Raw genomic sequence first — 11,494 nt, 5'->3', positions numbered from 1 at the left:
GTTACATGTCTCCCTGACCCCATCCTAGGAGACTGGTGTGAGGGTCCACTTCATTTGAGAAACAGAATATGTGGCAGGGTGGATTTTTGGTGGGTTTCAACTGACAGCTGCATTTTACTGACCCCATCTCTGTAGTTTCTCTATTTTTCTTTCTGTCAATCAGAGCCTGTCAAATATCACTTCTTTCCTCCAATGTTTCCTGTTTAGAAAAGAATACCACTACCAACTCATTGCTGCTTCTTCCTCTCCATTTAAAGGAAAACATACAGCATGAGTTGTTAGTTTGTTTCATTCATGGTCTTTCTCAGGACTAGAGCCTAAGAGATAGCTGCATAGGAGCTCTGAGAAGCTGCTCTGGAGGTTGGGGAGAGCCAGTGTATGTGTGATTTTTGTCTAGGAATATGTACAGTCATGCATCTTGGTAAAAGACTACTGGCAAACACAAAGAACAGATAACTCAAGGTAATGATTTTGGTGCTTTCCTATGTATTTAAGAACCTGCATTTATTAAAATTCTGTGTGAGGTATACATCTTTACTATCTAAGAGGCCTTCTGTGGAAAGCACAGAGTATCCGGTTATCAACTTAATTTCCTCCCAGAGTGCACTGTTAGTCATTGATAGCATCAGGTTTTGGCTTAATCCTTGTAGACTTGTGGGGGAGGGGGGATAAGCAAAAAAAAAAAAAAAAAGCAAAACCGCTTTGTTCTTTGTTTAGTTACCAAGGTCTTTTCCTTAGAAAGGGTTATGCTTTGCAGAACAGTGTATCTAAAGGGGACTAATGAATAGAAATTTGCAAATGCTTAGAGAATTTTTTTAGTTTTGTAACAAGCAGCCTTCTGCTGTGTTTAGATATGGATAGAAAGGAAGGGAAAGAGAGGAAGGCAACTGGTGAAAAGAAGAGTCTACATTGTTGGACTTGACTTGCCAACTTGTCGGGAATCTAGAGAGAGTGGAAGGGGTAGCAGGAGGCAAATGGAAGCAAATGCAAACTCAGGCAATATTCTTAAGACATGTGTGACTCTGGCCTGTTAATATTTCTGTGCTGGAATTTTCTCATCTGTGAAATGGGATAATTTTAGTATGTACCACACAGTGTTGTTGGGAGGCTGAAATGCTTGGAAATCACATAATAGTAAGCATTTTAAAAACTTATTATTATCATTATTATTGTCATTATTATTATTGTAACTGAATGCAAGTTCATGTGTCCAACGCACAGTGAGGCCAAACAATAATGAAACACTGGACTTTGGAGCAAAGAAAGATATATTGCAGGGCCATACAAGGAGTCAGGTTGCTCATGCCCCCAAAACCTTGATTTCTCCTAAAGACTTCAGCAAAACAGTTTTAAAGGCAAGATGAGGGAGGGGCATGTTTGGTTGTTGCAAACCTCCTGGTGTTGGAATTCTTTGTTCTTACAGCTGTCCATGTAGGTCAGGTCATGATATTCCTGTAAAATTCCAACAAGATAATTGTTGTTCTCTGTTCTGCAACTTTTGATCTCTCATCCTTTGAATGGACCCTTAGCTGTGAGAGCTTTGGGAATAACCTATTCTGTATATTTCAGTCTGTAGACAACATTCTTTTACAAAGCACAGGCAACAAAGCACAAAGTTTAAACTAAAAGTGAAAGATCTAATATGGACTAAGAGTTGTTCTTTCAGGGTTTGGTATTAACTAAACTTTTATATGTTTTTTACATTAGCTATTTCTCAGAAGTACTAGTAAGAGGAGATATTTTGGTAGCTTTCCAGCAAATTGAAAATAGCACCTCCCAGTGGCTGATGCCTTGTAAGAGTCAGGTGAAGTAATAGGAGTTTTAAGACTGTTTTCATGCCCACAGCCTTTCCATGAGGAGAGGTTTATAGATGGGGAAACTGAGGCTTAGAAATCCAGTGCTGTGATAACTCAGCGAGTAGCCACTCTGTATCATTGATGTTAAGGGTACAGAAAAGTTTTCACCCCTTTGCCCTGAGTGTGCTCCAGGAAGAGTGTGAGACAGGCTGCTTTGTTTCTGACAATGCCTGATACATAGCAGTTGCTCAATAAACATTGAAGGCGTGGTATGGGAGTGACTGGCTTCGGTGAGGAATGTCCTTGGCCCCAGCTCGGCCAACTCTGAGTCTGTGACTCTAGCCACTGTGCTTTCATTTCCAGATAATTTAATCCTTTTAGTACTAATATTTCAGATGTCAGGGATGATGTCTTCATCATAGAAGCTACAGTTCTTAAGTGGGTTACCATATGCTGGACAAAAGAACTATAGATCAGGCAGCTACAGGTTGCATTGTGCACTCTGGGCTCAGGGCTCTCTAGTGAAAAATGAGTAGACAGCCCACCTGGGCCAGGCCCTGCCTTCCTCTCTTTGGGGGGGGCACAGACCCCGTGAAAACCATGCCAAGAGGACCTGCACTGGAAGGTGGCCACGTTGAAGCCCATGCCCAGTGGAACCAGGCAGCATTGTCAGGGTACACTGTGTTTTATGTTGCTTTCCAGGGTGGGCAGGGACAGATTTGTAGCTATTTCCAAAGCTGGGGAAACAGCACTTGAAATTTGAGTTCAGGAAAATTCATCCTGTTATTTTTAACCTATTACATTTTATGCGGAGTACTGACCAGAGAAGAGGAGGGGGAATGGGGACTAAGCAAGGCTCCCGACTTTTTGCTTTCTCAGGCCCAGGTCCCTTTGTCCATGTTTCAGGGCCTCTTGCCATCTGCCCCCACCTACCTCAGCCCACTTTCCCCTATGACCCCGCAAGCTCCACCTGTTCATCTAAATCTCCTTAAAGACCCAGCCCAAGTCTCCCCTTGATGACAGGGAGGTGATATTTAGTGGTCTAGCTGTACATCAGACCCTCTGTTAAAGCCCTTTGTGTACAACATCTGATTCAGTTCTCACCCTGTGCAGTGGCTACTAATACTCCCATTTGACTGCTGAAGAAACCGAGGCTCAGAGAATTGAAGCAACTTGCTCGACATCTGACTACCAAGTCGATGTGCTCACGGAGGCCCATTTCTACCAGGATTCCCAGCTTGGAGGGCTCCACATTGTACACTATGCAATAGAACAGAAGGCTCCCTCAGCTAGGGGGCTAAAAAGGAGGGGGCAGTACCAGGAGAGCAGAGGAGGGTCAAAGAACTTTCTCGAGAATGTTGGACCCTGGGCTGCTAAATTTGTTACTGAATCCAAGCTCATTCTGCTCACCATACAAGAGGCCAAAACATCAGGAGATGAGTTGTTGGGGTAAGGAATAGCTACTTTATTTGGAAAGCCAGCAGATCAGAAAGATGGTGGACTACTGTCCCAAAGACCCATCTTCCCTGAGTTAGAATTCAGCCTTCTTATACTTAAAGGGGAGGGGATGTGGCTGGTTGTTCCAAACTTCTTGGTGTTGGAGTCCTTTGTTCTTGCATCTGTTCACATAGGTTAGGTCACAGTGTTCTTGTAAACCTCCAACAAGACAAATATTCTCTGTTCTGCAACTTTTTATCTCCATATGGGTGAAAAACATTACACCCTTAAAGGTCAGAGCCTTGAGAATAGGCTATCCTGTATATTTCAGGCTATAGGCAACATTCTTAACTTGTAGCAAAAGCAATAGAATACCAAGGTTAAAGAAACAGGGACTTCCCTGGTAGAGCAGTGGTTAAGAATCTTCCTGCCAATGCAGGTAACATGGGTTCAAGCCCTAGTCTGGGAAGATTCCCACACGCTGTGGAGCAGCTAAGCCTGTGAGCCACAACTACTGAAGCCCGTGCACCTAGAGCCTGTGCTCTGCCAGAAGAGAAGCCACCGCAGTGAGAAGCCCACACACTACAACGAAGAGTAGACCCCACTCTCTGCAACTAGAGACAGCCCACACTCAGCAACAAAGACCTAACACAGAGAAAAGTAAATAAATAAATAAAAGAAACATCCAATATGGAGTAATATTTGTTCTTCTCTATTACAACTTTCTTGTTGATTTTACTGATTTGATGGAATCTTGGAGCCAAAAGGAGCTTTACAGGGGATCTCATTCAACCCGGTTCCCTTCTGCAGCTTGAATTTGCCTCTACAACATCCCCTCCAACTGGTTACTCTGCCTACATGCACAGAAACAGCAACTTAAAAGCCAGAGGGCTTCCCTGGTGGCTCAGTGGTTGAGAGTCCACCTGCCGATGCAGGGGACACGGGTTCGTGCCCCGGTCCGGGAAGATCCCACACGCCGCGGAGCAGCTAGGCCTGTGACCCATGGCCGCTGAGCCTGCGCGTCCGGAGCCTGTGCTCCGCAACGGAAGAGATGGCAACAGTGAGAGGCCCGTGTACTGCAAAAAAAAAAAAAAAAGAAGAAGAAGCCAGAGAATCTTCAAGTACATGAGGAAGTGAGGACTAGCTTTGTTTCAATGGGGTTTCCATAGAATAAGAGAAACTGACAGGTAATAAAGTGGAGAGGCAGGCAGGGCCAAGTGGTATAATAACAATAATAGAAAGAACAATAATCATGACCATAATCATGGCAGTAATATTAGGAAACATTCTTGAATGCTTATTGTATACCAAGGAGCCTCCCATGAAATACCTCATTTAATCTTCAACCCTATGATAGAGACACTGTTATTTTTCTCCATCTCAGATGTGGGAATCCTTGAGATATTAATACATTTCCAAAATCATATGTCACTGCCCACACAGTGAAAGCCAGAGGCAGAATTTGAACTCTGACTAGCTGGCTAAGAAGCCATCTCATTTAAGAATTACATACTTTTCTAATCCTAAACTAAGGACTTTAGCCTTTTTCTATAGGCCAATGCATAAAGTTACAATCTGTCTCATTAAACCACCAAGGTCTTCCATCTTTAAAACATTTATATATAACTATTAAAATACTAGATCATATAAATTAAAAATTTGCCTGCCCCAATTTTCAAGTTATATTATAGAAACCCTATCTGCTCTCTTTGCATCCTCCTAAAAATGTACTTGCAATAGACAGTTCTATATCCAGAGTATTACTAGTTTTACACAGCTTTTTACTTCTTTAATATTTTTCCAGCAGTCATTCATATTACAATGGTTAAAAAATAGGAGGTCAAATAATATATTGAAGTAGGAAGCAATACATATTCCCAATGGATTTCTGTGTTAACAATTGTAACATGTTATTCCATTGTGAAGCAAAATCATCACTAGCAAGTAATAAATGTTCATATATTTAATGTGCTTTGTCTGTGAACATCAAAGATTTTCCATAGAATATGACTCTGCACCATCAGCAGAAAATACTAACTGTATGATAAGAAAAGTAAACCACAGGTAATAGACAACCAGCCAAATTAAAGAGGAAGCTCAAAGCATGCCAAGATGAACCTCTTGGCTAACGCTGACAACTTCCTCTTTCTAAGGCTGGTTTCACAGTCCTGTGACCTGTGTAGTCACACAAAGCCCCATGTTTTCACTTCACATAAGGTTCCCAAGTTTGAAGTCTACCCTGGCCTTCTCATTCTCATTCCCTGAGCACTCCCAGTGCCTCAGGCTTTTCTTAGAACCTAGGTGCATGTGAGGCAGGAAACGCGGGGTTGACCCAAGGACAGCTTCCTCATGTATAGGAATTAGGCAGAACGCAAAACTACCTCCTTGTTTTGCACTTTATGATGTCATGACACATGGAGGAATGGCATCTAAAACAGAAACGTTGTAGCATCTGAGCAAGAAACTCAGACCATGGAAACCAGAGGTCCCCAACATTTTTGGCACCAAGGACTGGTTTCATGGAAGACAATTTTTCATGGATGGGGTGTGGGGATGGTTCAGGCGGTGATGTGAGCTCTGGCAAGTGGCTGTAAATACAGATGAAACTTCACTCACTGTCCCACTGCTCACTCCTGCTGTGCGGCCTGGTTCCTAACAGGCTGAAGAGCGGTAGTGGACTGGGGCCCGGGGATTGGGGACCCCCGATGGAAACCATGGAGCATGTGCAAGAAAAATGCACAGGTGGCTTATGTCCCTGTATGAACTTCCGCGTGTGGCGCTTGAGCAATAAGGGAAAATTTAAGGGAAAACAGTTCTTAGAGTACATGTTCGGTTGGGTTGATAAAACAAATGTGCAAGACTGGGGACTGATGCCAGCTGGTGCAATTCAGGCCATACCTCAACCCTACCCTCAATGAATGTTACACCCAGATCAAAAAGACCTCACCCATTCAAAGGGCTAAAAATAACATCAAAGGGGATCCAAAAACCCTGTGGGGTGCCTCCCACTCCCAAGGACACTGGCACTCGTTTCTGTTTCCTTTTGCTTCTGCCCTGAATAAACTGCTTCTCTGTTCTCTGCTCCTCAGCCTCAGCGTGTGTGTGTGTGTGTGTGTGTGTGTGTGTGTGTGTGTCCGTCCCTCTGTGTTCCTCACTGAAAATCTTTTTGGACCAGTTGAACAAGAGCCTGGACTTCTGATAAAGATTTTCCAGGATCACACACATCAGTTCTCTTCCCTTCCTTTTTGCCAGGTTATTTTTTCTTATCTAAGGGATGCCTGCAGTGATCAGCTTACTTGCCCATCAGAACTACCTGGCACATACCAAGGTCAATGAAGGAGCAAGTCTTTACCAGCATCTCTACCCATTTCTCTAGTTCTCTATGATGCCTGTCCTCACTAGAGCCTTCCCAGGGAAAGAATCCCATAGTTTCCATCAAAGCAAGAAGAAGTGGGTGCTGTGCTTTCACACAAAGGCCAAACATGGGGCAAGTGGAAGCACCTGGAAAAGGATACATAAATTCTAGTTTTATACTATGCCAAGTAGAGAAAGTCACCAATGGAATTAAAAGCAGCCTGGGAATCAATGAACTGAATAACTCTGCTTTTGATGTTTAATTTACCATTTACTTCTGCATCTTTTCTTTTGCATAAATTCCAGTCTACAACAGTAGCTTACCTTAAAAGTGTTTAGGCACCAACCCAAATGAACCAGCCATTTGGATGTCTATTGGAAAAAAAAAAAAGACCAGCTTATAGGGGTCATCTTACATTTTAGGGTTTACTAATTCCTTATGTAATTCATATTTATCTGGTTTTTTTTTAACTTTCTCAAAGGATTGTCTAATCTTTTCTGTCATTTTTATCCTTAAAGCACCATTATGCAGATTTATCTGCATGTATTTCACAGAGGCTGAAACTCAGCATGGAAATGTTAAATGACCTGCCCAAGGGTATTTAGCTGGTTAGCAGAGTCAAGACCACAAAACAAAACTTCTTACTTTCAATTCTGGGTCCATAGTCTTTTAGACATGATTTTAGGTGCTAGACATAAGATAATCCATACTTCAAAAGGAAAAATGTATTGTAGGAAAAAAGAAAGCCAAATTCAGTCTTCCATAAAATTCAGTCTTTTAAGGGCAGTATTTTCTGAACTGTAAGATGATATCGATTCTTGAATATTTCTCAGTGATAACACAAAATAGCATCCCTGGTTTTGTTGTAACATTGGCAGTGGTAAATGATGACTGTTCATCTTGTCTGTTAGTTAGTTCTTGTTATCTAAAGATCCATTTAGATTTGAAAGTGTGTGGCTTCCAAGGACCTAAATTTACTCAGTCATGACAATGGCTTCCTTTTCTTAACTACTTACAGTCCTGAGTGCAGAGTGTGAATATACATTTGGACTTCAGTGCTTCTATTTTTCTATAGATAGATAGGTAGATAGATAGGAACATAATTTTAGTTTGGGTCACATATATCAAACCAGTATTTTATTATATTAAACAAGTACCAGATACATCTACAGAGTGTTTGTCAGAGCCAGGTACTGTTGTATGTGCATTTTAATCCCCCAAATATTACTGTTGTGAAGGTATAGTTAGTCTCCTGTTTTGTAGAGAAGAAAAATAGGACTCAGAGAAGTAACTTAGCCACTTAGCTAGTAAGATTGACCATTTAATATCAAAGCTATGAGTTTTATTTTTTAACATTTCATTTGCCCCCTACCCCTGTCTGCAACCCAACAGGGGCAGTAAGTAGAGATATTGCAGAAACTAACATCTGTAATGTTAGATACTGTGTATTGCTTTATTGAATCATCTCAATAACCCCATAACCTTGGTTTTAGGATGATCATTTTACAAATGGAAAAGCTGAGACTTAAGAAAAAGGGAGGGAAGTATGGCTCCTCCCTGCAAGAAACTTGCATTCTAATCTGATAACGATATGACTATTGTACCAATTCATATGCATTTTTCATTTTAGATTTCTGAAACAGAAAGTCCTCCTTCTCTAAAGTAAGTTCTTGTTGTTCAGAAGTTATTTAACACTAAGGGAGAAAACCCAAAACGTTGGGCAAGGACCTCTCTAGAGATGAGATTACCGCATTATACGAAAAACTTGAGCCGGGGGGGGGAAAAAAAAGGAAATGCCCTGAGTTTGCCTATTGCCTTTTGCTCTAGACCAAGATTTCTCAACCTTGGCATTAATGATATTTGGGGCCACGTAATTCTTTCCTGTGAAAGCCCAGCCTATATACGTAGGATGTTTAGCTGCATCCCGGCCTCTACCCACTAGATGTCAGTAGCACCCTCCTCCAGTTTTGACCACCGAGAGTGTCTCCAGACATTGCCCAATGTCCCCCGGGGTCAGAATCGCTCCCTCCTTTGAGAACCACTGGTCCAGAAACTGCCTTGGAGCGCTCTGTGTCTATGCCGCTGGGGCACTTGTACCAAAAAATCCAAGGTTAAGATCCTGCTTTGGGCAGCTATCTCAGGAAGAGAACCGTCTCCTCTGTAAGAGGAAACCAGAGGCAAGCTTGTTTTTTACGACAAGTGGAGTGCCAGTGACCCTGCCACGCACAGGGGGGTTTGACTGGGCAGCAGCTGCCTTGTCACTTTCGCCAGTCCTCAGACTCATTCTCCGTGGTGGGGTGAGGTGCAGAGGGTCGCTGGTAATGATTTATCTTGATTCATATTTTGTCCAGCTTTCCTGTTGGTCTCGGTTCTGCCCATCCGTGCTGATTCTAAAGGGCAGAGAGCTGGACCACCCGAATTATACATGTGTGTTCTATCCATTATGTGTGGATAGCTCTTTCTTTGTTATAAGAAATTTCCTGAGATTTATCAGGGACTTGCCACAAAGACCTGGCGCTTGACTCTTTGGTAGAAAAATCACCGTCAGTGATGTCATCAGCACCCTTGTGGGACAGAGTGTGCGTGTACACCTTAATATATACAGTGTCATAGCTATCCATGTGGCAGGACTCCAGGGGCCTTAGCAATTGTAACATTCTACCCAGGCTTTGCAGGATGACTGCCTAATCCTCACAGCTGGCTCACGTAAGAGGTGAACCCAGCATACACGCTTACATGGGACCATATCATCCCCGCAGGGGGATTTCAGCTAGTGTCATCTCGAGGACAGACCTGATGTGCTTTCTCCTAGTGCACCCTCTCTGGGAGAGCGTGGACCTGGTCCCGGGGGGTGAGTGCCAGTCGCCCATCAACGACCGGTGGAGGGACAGTGTCTACGATCCTGGCTTAGAACCGCTCACCGTCTCTTACGACCCGACCACCTGCCTCCGCGTCTGGAATAACGGGTACTCTTTCCTCGTGGAACTTGAAGACTCTGCAGATAACTCAGGTGAGAGCCAGACCTGTCTGTGGGCTCATCTGGAGTTAAAGGGACAGTTTCATGTCAGCACAGGCCACATCGCGAGGCCTCCATGGGAGAGGGGACCTCTTTTGTTAGTAGTGGCACGGGACTCACTGGACTCTTTTTTTCATTGTGTGATACACATAACATGAAATGTACTCTCTTAGCCTTTTTTTAAGTATATGGTTCAGTAATATTAATTACATTCACACTGTTGTGCAACTGTCACCTCCATCCATCCTCAGAACTTTGTACCCATTAAATAATAACTCCTTATTTTTCCCCGCCCTCCAGCCCCTGGCAATGAACATTTTCCTTTTGTTTCTATGAATTTGACTTTTGGGTGCCTCATTTAAGTGGAATCATACAGTATTTGTCTTTTTATGATTGGATGATTTCACTGAGCATAATGTTTCCAGGTTCATCCGTATTGTAACGTGTCAGAATTTCCTTCTTTTTGAAGGCAGAATAATATTCCATTGTATGTACAGTTAATCCGTAGACAACGCAGAGGTCAGGGGCACCAACCCTCCACAAAGTTGAGAATCTGAGTATACCTCATAGCCAGCCCTCTATATCTGCAGTTCCTCCATATTCTTGGATTCATCCAGCTGGGGATCATGTAGTGCTGGAATATTTACTTCAGAAAAAAATCCACATATTAGTGGACCCACGCAGTTCAAACCCGTGTCGTTCAAGGGTCAGCTGTATATACCACATTTTGTTATTCCCTTCATCTGTTCGTGGACACTCAAGTTGCAGCCGCCTTTTGGCTATTGTGAATAATGCTGCTATGAACATGGGTGTACAAATATCTTTTCAAGATGCTGTTTTCAATTCTTTTGGGTATATACCCAGAAGTGGGATTGCTGGATCCTCCTTGGACTTTTTTGAGTGTATGAAAAATGTCTCTTTTCATTTTTATGCACATTTCCATCTACTAGTATAAACAGTATTTCCTGTTAATACATGTATCTCTGTGTATAGATTCTATAACTGATGTAGAAGATAGGACATGAAGTTAAAACTTTGCTAGAAATTTATTTTCTGTGTGTGTTGAATATGTGGTAATGTTCCTCTGCTTGCTGACTTTACAAATAACTTTTATATTAAATAGCAATACTATTTAGTCAGATTTTAAATGATAAAATTGCAATACAGTTGAGCCTTGAACAACACAGGTTTGAACTGTTTAGGTCTATTTATACATGGGTTTTTAAAAAATAACTACATACTACAGTACTACACCATCTGCTGTTGCTTGAATCTACAGATGCGGAACCAAGGATAAGGAGAGCCAACTGTAAAGTTAAATATGCTGATTTTCAACTGCAAGGTGGTTGGCACCCGTAGCCCCTGCATTGTTCAAGGGTCAACCTGTACAGGGCAAAAGGCTAGTCAGGCAAGAAAAAGGCCTTTTATATTTGTGGTCACCCAATAACATGTATGTATTTTGTCATTCATTGATTTATTTATCCATTCAACACTTACTAAGTGCCAACCATGTATCAGACATTGCACTGGGTGCTAGGAATAACAACTCGATTCTTGACCTCCCAGAGTTCAAAGACAGAAGCACACATTAAAATGATAAAGCAAGTGTGATTTGAAGAAGTGTTTCTAAAAGTGCTGTGGGACCACAGAGGAGGGTGTAATGTAGACTGGTCAGAGGAGTCTACGATGATATTACTAAGGAGGGGACATTTGTGTTGGGTATTGAAAGATGAAAAGGAGTTTGCCAAGAGGAAAAAACAATGCTTGTCACTTAAAACAATGCTTCTGAGCGGGAAAGGAAACCATTAACAAAGGGAAAAGGCAGCCTATGGAATAAGAAAAAAAAATGCAAGCAATATATCTGAAAAGGAATTAATATCCCCCAAAATA

At 42.2% G+C, this 11,494-nt stretch overlaps 1 protein-coding gene across 1 annotated transcript in view; it reads left to right on the top strand.

The window, feature by feature from the left end:
• Positions 1-10,629, top strand: part of LOC309817710 (carbonic anhydrase 5B, mitochondrial-like) — a gene marked incomplete at its 3' end in the record, with an annotated part of 193,620 nt that extends 182,991 nt beyond the window's left edge. The window contains exons 4-5 of the mRNA XM_082646972.1: positions 9,401-9,598; positions 10,598-10,629. Coding sequence (XP_082503098.1) covers positions 9,401-9,598; positions 10,598-10,629 — 230 coding nt within the window. The remainder of the gene's footprint in view (positions 1-9,400; positions 9,599-10,597) is intronic.
• Between the last annotated feature and the right edge of the window lie 865 nt (positions 10,630-11,494).

This window comes from Grampus griseus (assembly GCF_964374135.1).
Source record: "Grampus griseus genome assembly, chromosome: Y".
Taxonomy (NCBI): Eukaryota; Metazoa; Chordata; class Mammalia; order Artiodactyla; family Delphinidae; genus Grampus; species Grampus griseus.
The sequence above is the reverse complement of the archived record's forward strand: the minus strand, read 5'-3'. Positions and strand labels throughout refer to the sequence as shown.